Consider the following 16,275-nt stretch of genomic DNA (forward strand, 5'->3'; position numbering starts at 1 on the left):
CTAATGAGGTGTTTGCCTATGCAAACCCATAGAAATAATAAGTCAGTAAATAGGCAAATAACCAGTTCACTCTACATGCATTTCTTTTACTGTTTGTTTTTATGTGAATATTATGTCGACTAGCTAGTCTTTGGTATCTATTACTTAATATAGTCAGGTTTAGCTACTTTTTAATTTGTTTTTACAGCCATAGTGGATGTTGACATTGATGAGAAGTTTTGTATTTACTTTTTAAATTTTCTTTGTTTAAAAGTCATCTTTTGATAATTTTTAACATACATTGGCTTAAAGTTGTTTTAATTTAGATCTTCAGGGAAATAATGTATGTATACCTAATGACATTATAAATTAAAAATATGGCTAAGGAAAGCATTTTGTATTGCTTAACTATAAATGAGTGCATGTTATCAAACATCGCTTTGGATTGCTAACCTGTTACCTGTTATATCTGTCATACTTTCAAAATACTGAAAGTAGTCTCTTACGAAATTACTGCAGACCACCTGTCCACATCATAAAAACTGCCTTCATAATTTTGGGGAACTTTGTTTAAAGCAAACGTAGAAGATCATCCCTTGACAAAGGCACATGACTGTGTAGTGTGGAGACGCTTGCTGTACCTTTTCTCAATATAGGATTTGGGGAAAACTTACCCTTCTCTACTGGACTCAGTGCTAGAACTTCAGCTGATCATATGCTGGAAGCAGCATCACTCCCTAAGCAGCCCTTTCCCCCTCCCTGCTATAGTAATTGGTGTAATATTTCAGAAGCTCTGACTAACTGTAAACTCTAAATGCCTATATGTTGTTTTATATTTTTTTTTTTAGTTGTTTGTTTTGATGCCAAGATAAACTTTGATGACAATGCAGAATTTAGGCAAAAAGAAATATTTGCCATGGATGACAAGTCTGAAAATGAGCCTATAGAGAACGAAGCTGCCAAATATGACTTAAAATATATAGGACTGGATGGAAATATTGCTTGCTTTGGTAAGAACGAATAAATCCAAAAGACATTTGAAGACAAATTCATACTTGTTCAGTGTATAGACTTTGTTTACATACTGACATTCAATCCACCCTTGACAGTATTTCAGTCTATTTTGCTGAAGTTGTCTGTCCTTCCACAAGTTCTTGCAGGAATGAAACTGAAGTTGTGCTGAAACTGTGATGAAGGCCACAGCAGCGGACAGGCAGGGCATGTGTGAGTCAGAGAGAAGACAGGCTAAGGGAGAAGCCTGTGGGGTTTCTACGTTCTGAATTCTTAAGCTGATGCATTTGGTCTTTCCAGTAATCAAAACAAGAAAAGTAATCAAAATTTGATCATTAATTTTCAAAAATGAGACTGTGTTACTCAGAAGGCATTGCAAAAGTGTGTGCGTAAGAACATGGTATTCTTGTTTACAAATTAATATTGAGCTCCATTTGCCTTTAAGGAAAGTCGCTAAAGAAGCTGCTTGGTTGTTAAAAGGAAACTGCCAGTTTCTTATTTTTCTGAAGTTTCTGTAGAACAGGAATTACTCTTGTGTTTAGAAGAAATAAGTAAAAAAGTCAGCTGTGCTCTAAATAATTTTTACTTTGTACAAATTCTTTTAGCCAGTAAAACATTTTATTATGACTCTAATTGAATTAGTCATTTTATCTCAGCTTGGTGGAATGACTGGTTTTAGTAAATATCCAGTATTTACATTGCTTTGATGTGTACTCTAACCACAAATCTAGAAGATACTGATAACGTGTTGCAGTTGATTCAGTAAGTGACAGTGAGATTTTAATCTCGATTTTAAAAAAAAAAAACAACCCAAAAAACCCCCAAGCAATAATTGGCAACACTACAGTATTTTTTTTTTTTTTTCAGTCTTAGATATTGCTGTTGAATTACAGGTGACACAGAAGCCTTACTTTGTCCAGCAGGAACAACTTACTGCGGACAAATAATTCACATCTACTATTCCTAGCTTAGAGGATGTTTGTGCCCATGGGAATGCTTCTAGACTGGTGTAAACACAAAATAAAAGGCAGTTTCAGGAGCATCTGATATCTGTCCCCAAAATTAGTTGTCTGTTTTACAGTAATACAAAGCATTATCTACTGCTGTCAGATGGGAGGGGAGCTTAAGGACTCAATTTGTCCTTCATGTCTCGTGATGTGATCACTGATCACTATTCCCAGAAGTTTGTGTGTGTGTCTTTTTTTTTAAAATCAGAAGTTTTTGCATTTCCACAGTTATCATTCCAGTGCTCATACATGCTTAAGGGAAGATGCACATCTAAGTCCTAAAGTTGATACAGTTGTAAAAAGAAATCTAAATGTTGGTGTGTATGCACCAGATTTTGAATTATTTGTTGCATTGAATATCCTTGAATAGGTACTGACCTATTAAGAAATAATATTTATGTAACATTTTGAGCCATGTTATGTGGTTGTGCTGATACGTTTTAAGCCTTTTCCCAAATGTTACATACTTTTATGTGAAATATAAGCACTTGATGTTTACAATTACAGTCAATGGAGCTGGACTTGCAATGGCAACATGTGATATAATATCCTTGAACGGTGGAAAGCCAGCCAACTTCTTGGATCTCGGTGGAGGTGTGAAAGAAGCACAAGTATATCAAGCATTCAAGCTGCTGACTGCTGATCCAAAGGTAAAAAAGTTGGTTTTGCACCAGAAGCTTCCCTGTGCAGCAATACAGCTGTGTTACAGGACTATGAATAGTGTGCTGAAAGATACAGATAATGGTGTGAACACTGAGGATGAGTTACTAAAGGGGTGATCTGGGAGGAAAATGATTTCACTGTGAACTGCTGGACTGACTTTCCAGTTCCTGATCCGCACTCAGGTTTGCCGGTCAGTCTTGAATGGGTACTTTCTCAAGGCAGTTCAACACAGAAATGCAGATGTGGTAATGCATTGCAGTGCTGAACTTTGAACATCTGGCTTCTAAAGTGGAATTTGTGAGGAGATTTAGAAACTTTAAAATAGCATTCCTAACAGTGTAGTGCCACAGTAGGATGAGAAGAAAAATGGGAATTAAGCAAATAGCTAATTCTAAAGCTGATTTGTACTCTTTTAAGCTTGAGGTTTCTAAAATATCTGATTCTGCACTGTAGGATAGTCTGTGTTTAATTAACATTCACAGGCTGGAATTGTAGCCTGGTACGTTCTAATACTTCCTTTTGCAGATGGAGGTGCAGTTGCTCTTTTCTTTTTGGACAACAGAAGACAGTCTGTGTGTATTGAGTAGAAGTTCTCTAGAGATGCATGTTAGCATGCTGAGGTCATTGGTCCTCTTTGCAGACAGAAGTAGAATGTCTACTGAGAGAATAGTGATCAGGAGTAGGCATTGGAGCAGTGCCAGCTGACCATCCCTGCCAACGCAGAGTTATGCTTCTGTGTGTAGCCAGAACTTAAGTTGCTGTAGATTTTTTTACTAATGAAAATCTGCCGAAGGGCTTTGATCATCTTTTCCATCTCCTGCACCTAAGCATCTCTGCGGAAGTCCTGATTTCAACATTTTGCTTCTTTTTGTGGATCTGGCTTTATCTCCTTTGTCTCTCTTTTTCTGTGCTTCCATCCATTTTCCTCGTGTTCATTGTGTCTGTGATATTAGCTCTTCTAAATACCACCTTCCTGTGAAAATTACATCACTGTAATTGTATACCCTGTGCAGCAGTAAGTGACAAAATGTTGTGACTTTTCAAACGGAGACGGATATTGTTTGCAGCAAAATTTCAAGGCAGAATCAGGAAGATGATTAACAGTACAAAATAAGCACAGGTCAACTTCATATTGTAAGCTCTTTGCAGTTCTAAGTCTCCTTGCATGTTTTTAAAGCACGTAGTACATTGATGGCTCAACTGTACTAGAGAGAGTCATCTGCAATATTTAAAACATTCTTCCTGGATCTTTTTGCACTCCCATAGACCTGGGTCATGCTGACCTTTTGTTTGTAGAGGTCTAGGTTCATGTTCTTCCCAAGATGCACAGGAAGAGAACTGGTTGTCTCCTTCTACTTAGTGATCTTATAAGCTTCAAGTCATTAACATGCCTACAAGAACACAGACCTGGAGAAGTAGAGAAGCAAGATATCTTTGTCTGGGGCAGAAGGGAGGCAGGATGGGACCTGAGATTCATGCTAGAAAACCTGATAGTTTCCTTCATTGTCTGATGCTAGTAGACACTTATGCTTGTCTTCATTTGTGTGAGTTTTAGCTATTCTCAGGACATTACACGAAGATTTGTTTGTGTGTGTGTGAGTTGTTCTGCAGTGCGTGCTTCGTATGATGATCAAGGTTTGGCTGAGATGTAATTTAGTCCTGAAACTTGTGTTAGTGGTGGAGAAGCAGGTGCAGTAAAGTCTTAGATAAACAGCTGATGGTTATCACTATGCTAAATAGGTTCTTCTGTCTGCTACAACACAAACAGCAGGTATTAATTTTGGTGATGAAACTTACTGAGTTTAAACAATTTTAAAACAAAAAGGCATTTCAGTAGCTCTCGGCTGTGTAACATCTGCATGCCCGGTATTTGACTTGTAAATGTATCCTTATTCTATTACATCTTCCGCTTATATATCACTACTTAACACTAGCTGCTTGCACCAGGGCTAGTGAAGCTATGCTAGTTGAGACAGTGGGGCAAAGTAAAAGGTAGCATGGAAAGGACCTGAAATAGTCATTTACGCTCGCGTCTATGCACAGCTGTAGCTGTTACATTCCTGGCTTTGACTGGCTGAAGATACAGAATGCTTTAGCCTAAATGCAGCACAACTCATTCCTCATTAATTTGTTGCCTCCTCTCTTCCTTTTGAGTGCCTTTTCTGATCTTCTCTCCATTCACAGGAAGAATCACAGAACAGCTCCATTGCATTTCCCTTTTGTTCTCTTTATTGCACTCCAGGAAAAAAAGGGAGGATGACTGCTTAGAGTCGCACTAGAGACTGTTATTTGGTATGGTGCAGGGGAAAGAGGGTGCTTCTGAAAGGTGTCTGCTCCAGGGAACGTAGCCCATAGCAAACTTGGATGCACGTACGTAAGTGACAGCATTGTTGGCCACAGACATTGTGGGTTTATTGGGATTTAATGCTGTCGCCCATTTTTCAGAGTTACTAACTTTAGTTCTTTTGAGCCTAGCCCTGCATGTGACCAGTCATAGCACAGCTCTTATCCCTAAGAGGCTTGCCAAGTTTAAGTGAGTCATTTCTGAACTGTTTATCTTGTTAGCCCTTTCAGTTTGACTGATTTTGCCTTTATTTTATGTCACTGTGACCATCAGCAATACTGTTTCAGTTCCACATGACATCAGGTGAAAAACTTCTCTTAACGGTAACTGATGAAGAATATGTATGAGATTAAATTAGGATTAGGGAAGATATGCTGATATCCCGGTACATAATAGGAGACTGTAGCAGCCCTGGCAGTTATATCAGCCTAACATCAAAGCCCTTGTTTTTCTTACTCCTCTGCAGATGAATATTAATATAAATTTACTAGCTATTAAAAAAAAACATTTCATGTTTTATTTCGTTCTGTTCAGAAAAGGTAGTAAATGTCTGTTATTTCTTCTCCTCATACGCCATGTCCATTAGCTCAATATTATACAGTACAATAATTGAATGAATCCTCTCTTTTCTTAACTAATAGTAGGCCTTCAATCCCAAGAGTCATTGTGGCTAATGCAGCATACACAGTTTGTATCTGGTCAGTCATTTCCCTGTAACCTATAACCTGATTCCCACCTTGTTTGAGAGGATAAAAATTTGCTCTTTGGAACTTGAGGGGCAATTAATTGTTGTAAATGTCTCCAAACAACATTGACCCTCTGAGGAATGACTAAACAAACAAACAAAAAGTCTGCAGAACTGTAATATGGAGAAGCACTGTCTTTTAGTTGCGCTGAAATATGGCACTGGCAGTGTTAAGGACATTGCAAGAGAAGAAATCTTCCAGAAGGAAATGTTTAACTGCGCATTGAAATAGATCTCTTTCCCTCTCTTTAGTTGTCTTTAAAATGTCTATTTTGTATTAAAGCAAAAAAAATACAGGTATGCCATGATTTGATTTAGTGAAGCTGGGGATATTGTTTTTGAGAAAAATGAAGATCTTGGCTGGTTTGCGGCTGGTTTAATCTGGCTATTGTCAGTGTCTATAATTTTTTTTTTTTTAAAGTAAATTTTTTTTTTTGTTGCAAAAGGTTACCCACTAGCTTTTGGATGGAAATGCTGTCCATAGGGTCAGTGACCCTTTTATACTCTGCTGGTCTTGTTTGCAGTCTGCCATATCCAATACTTCCTAGGTCAGACAGGTCATTGCAGTGGTTCTGAATTCCTTTCTTTTCACTATCTAAATTCCAGACTTTTTTTTTTTAAATTCCTTCCTGCCTGTCTTGTTTCTATGAGTTTGTGCCGTGCGTCTGCTTTGGCAGAAAATGAACTGTCTTCCCTCTTTTCAGGTAGTAACAGGAAAGGGGAAGATGGCTTGATTCTGGGTGTTCAAGCTGCTGGGAGACACTGCAGGAATTTCATTGCTCCTCTTTGTCCCACGGTCAAGTAGAAGAGGTTGTTTCCTTTGGTATTTCAGAGGTTCTGAGTGATGTCTGGCTCTCCCCTGCATGTATGAAGTGCTGTTTCAGCCATCCTCACTGAAGTCCTCATCCTTGAGTACTCTCACATCCTTACCAAGCTCAACAGGTGCTCATTTTTATTCATGCTGAAGACCTGGACTGTTGTATTTCCCATATGACTGTAGGATTCAACAAGGTTTTGGAAAGGCTAAAAAAACCAGTCTTGTCAATAAATTTGCTGTCCAGGGCACTGAAACTTGGTTGCCATCTCAGCCCTCAGCTTTGGCCTGGAGTCATCCCACATATCTGACTCTCCTAAATTCCTGCAGGTTTTTCTCTCAGCTTTTTTATACACATTACAGAGAGAGTCAACATCAAGTTTCAGATGTTGGGCTGGCTGAATCGTGTTTTTGAAGACCCTAGTGAGTATGAGAGCCCATAATGACTAGGCTCTTGGTGAGATGTATTTAGTGACTACAATTAGGCAAAGGCCAGAAGCATCTTACCTACAACCTGAAGCAAGTCACATCCTCTACATTTTTCTCCCATGCTGTCTTGATAGAATAAAAATAATATTGTACAGGTTACTGGTATGGGAGAGTTGCCCATTCATGCTGACATAAATGGTGTGTGTACTTGAGATGTGACCCAGACGTAGGACTACACAGTCTTTCCTCAGACTTTTGGCTATACACCATCCCTTACCTTTGTTCTGCCTCCCTAACAGGAGCTAAAATACAGAAATATGAGTAAAGCAAACTAAGCTGTAAGCAGGTTTGTTTTGCCATTGACTGGCTCTAGTCCCTAACTTAACAGTTGACTCCTAATAGAAAGTAACACTGAAATACGGCCAGTTAAAGGCCAAAATTGTTTGTTGTTCTTGTTGTCCTTTTCCCCCTAAAGCTCCTTTGACAGCCTTTTTTGAAGCCTGTCATTGATGATACGACTAAAGGCTTACCAAATCAATTGATGTTAACAACTGTTTGTTTGTCATATAAGCAAAATACTATTGACAGATTGACAAACATCTCTCTGGAAAAAATATTCCATATTGACATCTGTTAACTCATATCCAGGGAATAACTAATATCAAACACACACACAACTTAACTTTTTTTTTTTTCCTTTAGCTATTCTTAGTTCAAATTATTGTTTTATTAATATGGAATAGGCATTCTTATTCCTGTCGCTTTGCTTCGCCTGTTTGGTAATGTCAGATGCATCTCTCTGTCCACCTCAGTGATGGGAAAAGTAATGGCACTGATGTGTCTTGCCATTAAGTTGCGTGTGAAGCAGAGGTCTTGGGGCTTTTATTTTCCAGGCATCTGAGAGAGTGAACAGAATTCTGAAAGAGGGTATCATTAAATCATAATTTTGCAATTCACTTATTTTGCAGCTGCGCTTGGTGTGAAAGTAATACAGTTTATCCATCCTTATTATATAAGACATTTTTATCACCAGTTTATCCTTTTGGCTTGAGGGATTTTTAGTATTAGTTTTCTTTACATTGCAGTCTGTTATGTGGCAACAGAAGGGATAACATTATTCTAAGAGGAAAGATTTGGGATATTCTTTTCTCAGATTTCAGAAATAAAATTAAGGTTGCCTTGTATAATTTATTTGGTCTTTATTTTGGGTGAATTAATTCAGAATTGGGTGAGCTAGTTCAGTTAAGACAATTTCAGAAAGTCTGCAAACATTCAGGCAGTTTGGAGTGTAGTAACTGTACCAGTGTGTTACTGGACTGTTTGCTCTCACTCTGCAGCTTTAAACAAGGACCTGTTCCCAGTTCTAGGGGAAAAGGCTCTTCTGAGTATGGTTTCTAACTAGGCTTGACTATATAGCTGAGGGTTTTGTCCTGGAAGTTGTGCAAAAATCTGTCTTATTCAGTGAGTCTGTGCCTAGCGTTTGACTGTTGGGTTACAAAGCCTGAGCCAAAAAGGGGTTTTGGCAGATAGGCTGCTTAGGAGTTGCCAGGTGCCTATTCTGTTCCCAACCAATTATTCCCTGCATCCTGCCCACGCAGGCATCGTTTCAAACAGTCTGGGAGAAAAGAGAGTGGAAGAAGAAGAGGGGAATGTGGTCACATGGCGTTTCTGATCCAGGATTGGTCACTGAGATATTATAATCACATCAAATAAAAATAAAAATAATGTCAGCAGCCAAGTTGTGAGTGCAGGCAGTTTGCACAGCTGTTTAATGTGATCTGCAGAATGTCTGTTACGGTATTAGTCATGCCAATCAAGCAAGACTATTAAGTCTGTCTTGACTAAGAGGAAGAGTTGCAGCTTGAACATCAAAGGCAACATCCAGAAACAAAGAACCACCTCGTTTGATTTTCTTCTAGGGCTGCCTTTGCCCATTGATGAGAATGGTTATTATTGCTGTTAGGCCTGGAACTTTTGTGTAGAGTGAGAGGAGGGTGCTTTGGGGAGTGGGAAGGGGGACTATTAAGCTTTAAAAGTCATAAATAAAAAATAGTGTGTAGAGGGTTTAAAAATATAAAAATTAAAATGTCCACACGTGCTGTGATAGTGAGCCTTATCCTAGTCAGAGCACAGGTTGGTTGTGAATAGTTTGTCACGCATTTTCTGCATTTAACTGACTAACTGTCAGTAGTGGATTTCTCAGTGTTACAATAATGCGAAACCATAAATCAGCAGGATGAGATAACCTTCCCTATCACACATACAGCCTATGTCTGTGTGTATAATGTTGAAGAAAAAAACGAAATGTAAATAGCATTCAGTTATGGACATATAATAGAGTGTTAGCACTGGATTTGTTTGAATTGTCAGATTGCATGTTATTTCAGATAATGCAGAAGTACCCTAGTCATTAGAAATCTTTTTGCTTTCTCATTCAAATATCATGCACCCTTTACACACTTCATTACCCAGCTCTTCTTTACACAGCATGAAAAATCTTTATGCTTTCTGTGTTTTTCTGATTCACACGAGGGTGAAGTGTCATATGCTGTTCTGAGTACTCTAAAGGCTGTAGCTGAAGAGTTATCGTAGTGAAAAATATCAGTGTGTTATACTGTTTCACGAGTGCTAACTGCTAGTCCAGTGTTCACACCTCTGCATAGCCCTTTATAGCTCCAGCTGGGTATCTGAAAATGGTGGCACTTGAATTTAGTGGATGCTTTCGAAAGTTCAGGCTTTGGCTGCTCTGTTTTTCCCCTTCTGTGTGAACTGTGGGTTATAATACTCATCTACCTTAGATGACTGCTGTTTTGATCAACACTGATCAAAAATTATATAGTCCATTAAAGAAACTTAAGTGCTATGGAAATGATAAAACTTATCACTGTTCCTTTACTGCTTATTACAGAGCTCTAGCCTACTGGCGGTTTTGTACTCAGCATTGTTTTTGTAGAAGTGAAATATTAAATTTTAAAAAAGAAAGTCATAATAAACCTGTTGGTTTTGTGTTGCGATTTTGACATTTGTGTAAGACGATGTCTAATCAATCATTGAAGTGTACCACATAGTTTTTGGAAGCTGGATCTTACTACGTCATCTTAATATTATCTCCTAATAGCATGTAGAGAGCCCGTTTTGCCTTGGGGGTGTGTAAACATGTAGGGAGAGAGCATCCTTTTCTCTTTTTTAAAATATACAGAAGACTCAAGGGTTGAAAGAGGAACCAGATACAAAAACGTGAAGGAAACCTTCAGTTAACCTGGCTAATCTGCCCAGTGTTGCAGGTCAATGTCTGCCTCTGTAAGGCAAGAAGTAGTAAGGTTTAAATGCAGCAAAGAAAGTTAGGTTAGCTGTTCTGAAAATTCTCCAGCAGAAAAGGTAGTTGAGTCCTACAGCAGTTTATTTTAGGAACTTACAGGCTATCCAGCACCGCAAGTTTTTAAGAACTAGCTAAACAAAAATTTATCCAGGGTGATTCAGGAAGAGTTGATCCTGCCTTGGGGCCAATGAATGGACTGGAGGTTTCTTTTCCTCTTTCAGAGAACAGCCCTAAACCTAAAGCTGTGATTAGTAATTTTATATGGGCAATAATGCCTTGGCTTTCACAGCTTGTCGAAGTTTAAAATTACTATCATAGGATGACAGTTTGTAGAGGTAGAAAAGACATATTAGAGCACAGAAACATCTTGTAAAGCTGGGAAAAGTTGACAAAGGCATATTGTATTTTCTGCCTCAGAAATTTGTAAAAATACTTTGCCTTTAACCAAGGGTATTGGAGCAGCTTGTAGTTCTTTTATAGATACTTTAGGATTTGAGTTTATAGGAGTAATTTAGGAATTTCCCCACACTTCTATTAGCGCTGCATTGGTGAGAAAATACAGACTAATAGAACTTTAACAAGGATTTCTTCTAATGTGTCTTTGCAGTTTTGCAGAAATTAATGTGAAATGATTAGTCATCTTTTAGAGTATTGAAAAGGTATGCTTTCATTTCATTGAAGCATTTTTAGAGACTGATAGCGTATTGCCAATATTTATGAAAATGTGAGGACAGTTATGTATTTAAAATGCATAAGTGAATTGTCTTGATTTATAATCAAGAGTAATGTATTTTTCAAGAGCATGTGTAGTATTGAGTCCTAAGTAATTGATATGTAAATATACTTTAACATGAGTCTGCCATTATTTATAGGCACTGACAAGTTGAATGCCTTTTGGCATTTTAAAGTTGGCTATAATTAATCTTACAAACTGGATATGAAAATATACTTAGTAAGCAAGAGGAAAACTTGAAGAGATTTTTTAATTGCCTCCTTTTTGGCTGAATAAGGAAAAATCACAAATGTTTCCTTAGAAGGTAAATGCTGAAAAATTTGCAGAAGTAAAAATTGAGCTGTTAGGTTTGGATGGAATTTGAAATGTTTGTGTGCCAATTACCCTCTCAGAAGGGATACCGCTACAAAAATAGGGACAGAAGAGCAGACATTTCCATTTCCTCAGAAGACAATCTGGCTCACCCTCTTGAGATAGCTGCTCTGTGGTCAAGGCTTGTTGTATTTTCCTACTTGTTTGGAGGTACATTTGATTAATGGTGAAAGTGATAAAGGATTTTTTTTATTGGCTTCTTTGTTCATTACTGCTTGGGGCTGTAGAATCTGGACTTTTCTGAGGTATCCACTGATGAGCCAGTATGGGTGAGCCTGCGGTGGGAAGTGTTTAAGAGAAGTATGTGGTAATGGTTATGGGATAGTACATCTCTCTTGTAATGTCATAGCATGGTATCACCATCTCACTCCAAACCAGGGCCTAAAATGAAGGGCGACGGATACAGGCAGTAAATCTCCATCTTGAAAACCTTGCCAGCATCACATCTAACTGCCAAATGCCTGATGTCATATCCAGCGTGTGCAATATAATGTGCAGTTATGTTTGTGTGTCTTAGTATTGCCTAGTAAAAGGAAATGCCATGCATAATACATCAGAAAATTGTTTAATCCTTTACTGTACTTTACAAATTGATTAAATGTTGAAAATTTATATGACTCATTTCACAATTAGTGAGGATAAAAAGGGAAGATATTTTAGGAATCTCAGTTTGGTAATTCATCTTGGTGAGATGAGTAATTTATTATGAATCTATTTATACATCATCTATCCAGCATACTTACAGGGGAATGATAGACAAATCATTTGATAATATAGGTAAGAAATAGTATATTAAAAGAAAAGTTGTAGGTGTCCTTACTTAAACTCTTCTGTAGAGAAAATCGCATTTTAATACTCATTATTTTTAAGTGGTTTGAGGTGTTATGGCTGGGGGGGGGAGGGGTTGTTTTTTTTTTTTTTTCCATCAAAATGAAGAAATTAATCACCTTACCTCCATCTGTTCCTGTTAGATACAGGCCTAGATGATGAACTGTATATTTCAAGTAGGTGCTTTTAGCCATTTATACTGGGTAAGACATGCCCTTCTGACAGTGAAATGAATGTCAGCTGTTTTTACTTACAATTTCAGAAGCATCCTTGATGGATGGAGCACAGGTAGATAGAGCATAGGTTGGTTGAAGAATAAGACTCAATTTTGGGAAAAAAGCTGGTGAAACATGACAAGATGAATGCACATTTTTCCATCATAAAATTATTTTTTTTTAAAGACAGAAGAATAAAGGACCTGATCTTGCTAAGAATTTTAGTGTAAAGAGATGTCTATACTTTAGGAAAGAAAAAGGCGTGGGGGATGTGAAGCAGTTTTTTAAAATGAGCTTTTTGTCTCTAAGCTGAAAAAGTGACCTAATATTGCAGTGTCAGGTTCAGTGATGTGGTTCTTGGGGAAGAAGGGAGAATTGCATGAATAAATACAGATGTTGCACTCGTCTCTGCTGTGACACTTGTGCTCTGGTTTGCATCCTAATATAGGAAATAGATTATGATAGGTGATCTTGTTCTAACCTATTATTATTAATCCCATATGCCATCTGAAATGACTGGCATGGTGATATGATCAAGAATAATGTGCAGGTCTGGCAAATATGCAGCTTTTAAATTCATTGGCATCTTGTTAAGAAAAAGATCTGTTAGAACATCATGCATTTCTATGGAAATGGGATTTTGAGGTGCAGTGTATCCTGTGATATTTTCTGTATTCCACTGTATAGGCTTCCCCCCCCCCTTTTTTTTTTTTAGTGTTGAGGTGGGGAATGTATTTTTCTATAGTATGTAAACTTTGTTTTTGGAGCAGGATACACTCTGTCTTCCCAGTCAGAAGAATGTATTTAATTTATATTTGAATAAGAAAAATATCCTTTGGCCTGAGTTCATCCATTCATTTGCATAACTGAGCACAGAATGATGAAAAAGCTTTGGAAGAGACAAAAATTATTTGAAATATGGCTTAATGAAAGAGGGAAAAGCTTTTTTTATTCCCTTGAATCTCTGTTTTGTTTCAGGTGGGACTGAATTATTTCACAACTTCATTATTCATGCTCCCATTCAACAAGATTTTCAAACCTGTTCCAAGTTTTAATATTTTATTATCTATTATTCTGAGTGGATGGGTAAAGTTGAACTAAATGAGCCTATTCACTTTTAAAGCTTGTTGTGTGCTTAAGTACTTGCTAAATCAAGTGCACATCTACCACAGATGAGTAGTTCTTACTCTTGTTGCTAGAGGTTTAGTTTCATCATCTAATAGAAAAACTGTTTTTTTATAGGAAGTTGAAAATCAGTCCTATTTCTCAAAATGTCGTTTGTGTTGTACCCTTCAATATTTTGCCGTACTAGGCAGTCTTTAAAATCATGTGTTTTCTTTAGAGTAGTGTGAAAAGAGGAGAGCTTATCTCTTTTAGTGCTCATACTTTTGATAGCAATCTGCAGAAAACATGAGTTATTCCATCTCCAAGTGCCCAGTTTTTTTTATGTATGTAGTCTGGGGGGGCGGAGGAAGAGGAATAATATTCCAAACAGGCTCTGTGAGCATCTAACCACGGTTCCTTCAGTTGCACAGAAGTTCAACTGATTTCGATGGCTCCAGTATTCGTGTTACCAACTGTGAGTGGGGAATAGCAGTGCATAGAGCTTGTGTAAAGCAGTATGAGGGTGTAAAGGACGTGGTCCACAGAAATAACCACATCAGTCAAAAGCTGGGCAAAACTTGGGGACTCTCTCTGTGGATGTATTGGATTTTGTGGTTATCTTCATAGACTCAATGATCCTTATGGGTCCCTTCCAACTCAAGATGTTCTATGATTCTAACTGTCCTTGAGAAAAACCACATTATTATGTGCTGTTTATATCAGCTACAGTAAACACATCTTGTTCCCTTGATCTTTCAGTGACTTTGGCTTGATGTATAGCCCTGAGCTTAATTAACTTTTTAAATTTTCTTTAGGGTTCTAGCTAATACCTTTGGGGAGGGAAATAGTTTCCCTGTGGATTTTTTTTGTTGGTTTGTTTTTTAAACTTTGCTCTCCATCCTAAAAAATCCACATTTGTTTGTTTTGCACTCCCAAACACCATAGTAGATTCTGTCTAACTCTGGTGAATAGAAAAGAGGAAATTTTTGCTCCCCTCTATTTCCCTTCCTTTTGTAGCAACTTGGAGGATGTTACTTCTCTATCCTCTTTATTCAATAGAATGCAGCCTTCATTTGCTATGTGGGTACCTTCTAAAGCACCGGATGGGAAAGTAATCTTAAATACCTGTATTTAAGAAACACGTTCCCTCTCCATTATTAAAATGGCAATATGGTTTCCTTCCTAAAATGTGGACAGAAAGTCTAGTGAAAACTGAAATTAATAATTCAACCTTCTACCAACAAGGATTGATTCATTCCTACAAATCTATAAGCAAAATTAGATAGTCTTTTTTTAATTGGGTAAAGTGTACTTACAAATTAGCTGGAAAAAGTTACGTACCTCATTCTGGTGCTGGTACTTCTCCTTGAATTACAGGGGGGTTACCTCTGGTGCTGAGTGCCCAGGGAAGGGATTGCATATGGGAAAAGGCAGCAGGTAGCCATGGGGGCTACAAACTGGGCTACTGCTGTCTTTTGGCATAGGTTACAAAGCTTGGATCCTGTATAGGCTCTGCTTGTCAAGAGAAAAGTGGGTCCCAATTCCCAAGCATTTTACCATGTCTCTATTGTAAAGCAGATCAGAAATCGTAAGCTGTTTTTTTGCCATGGCAGTACCTAAATGATAACAGAAACTGTCACTTCAACTGAAGGGTTTTAATTGAAAATTTGAGATTTTTTTTTTTAATGGAAACTGTTGACTTTTTTTTCTTTGGGTTGGTGGAAGACCGCATATTTCTTCAAGGAAAGAGGACTGACTTAATGAAAAAAAGCTGAAAACTTAGGTTTTAATATTTTTTTTTAATGGAAAAATGTTCAACCATATCGAGCCAAATGGCTTTGAAAATTCCAGCTAAAAGAAAATAAGTGCCTGTTTGTGGAAAGACAGGTGGATAATGTCTGACCAAATAGATTTTACTGGGATTCCCAAAATTATTCAGAGCTTTTTAGCAGAAAAACCCAAAAATTTTTAAGAATAATTTTTCAAGCAATTAGAAGGGTTGATCAAGAATAAGGTAGCCTTACTTGTTGAAAATTGTTATATAATTTGTTACGTTTGGCAGAGTGGAGCAGGTACTGTACTATTTCAGGTATTCCGAATGAAAAAAATATTCACTGCTTACACAACACCATTTTCACCTTGAATGTTCTGCTATGGCTTAAAAATACCTTTTTCTATTCTTTTTCACTTATATACATTTTACTCATCAAATGAGTAGAGGGAAGGGCAAACTGTTGTTTTTTCTTAATTTTATACATGTAGTTTGCTACAGTGAAGTGTAAATGGCAGTGTGTATGTGTGAGTGTCTGCATATGTATATATGATTGCTGCTCTTAGCAAGTTGTTTGCACAATGTTTTTATATGCAGCGTTGGGTGTTGCTGTACTTCAGAAACCATTTCTAATTATTTAAGGGTAAGCCTGAGCAATCAAAAGAGCTGCAGAGCACCAGATGCGCATTCCCTGCGAGCGTGGGGGAGAAGGAGCTGCTAGCAAGCTGCTCAATGCAGAGGAGCAGCCAGCTGAAGTTGTCATGGCAGAGCACTGCCTTCCTCCAACCAAGAACCTCTGAAGCGCCTCGGTGTAAGCAACGCAGCAATCCTGCCACCAATGCCATAAAATGGCATTTCTGAGTGGACGACATTTGGGCTGACTGTGTAAGCCAGTATTCACTTTACCAGAAAAGGGAATGAAACCTCTCTTGTGCCAGCTG

At 37.7% G+C, this 16,275-nt stretch overlaps 1 protein-coding gene across 1 annotated transcript in view; it reads left to right on the plus strand.

Annotated features, from left to right (window-relative positions):
• The window catches only part of SUCLG2 (succinate-CoA ligase GDP-forming beta subunit), a 107,345-nt gene that overhangs the window by 47,735 nt on the left and 43,335 nt on the right, over nt 1-16,275 (plus strand). The window contains exons 7-8 of the mRNA XM_019473453.1: nt 828-989; nt 2,505-2,647. Coding sequence (XP_019328998.1) covers nt 828-989; nt 2,505-2,647 — 305 coding nt within the window. The remainder of the gene's footprint in view (nt 1-827; nt 990-2,504; nt 2,648-16,275) is intronic.

Source organism: Aptenodytes forsteri, unplaced genomic scaffold (genome assembly GCF_000699145.1).
Source record: "Aptenodytes forsteri isolate BGI_AS27 unplaced genomic scaffold, ASM69914v1 Scaffold53, whole genome shotgun sequence".
NCBI lineage: Eukaryota > Metazoa > Chordata > Aves > Sphenisciformes > Spheniscidae > Aptenodytes > Aptenodytes forsteri.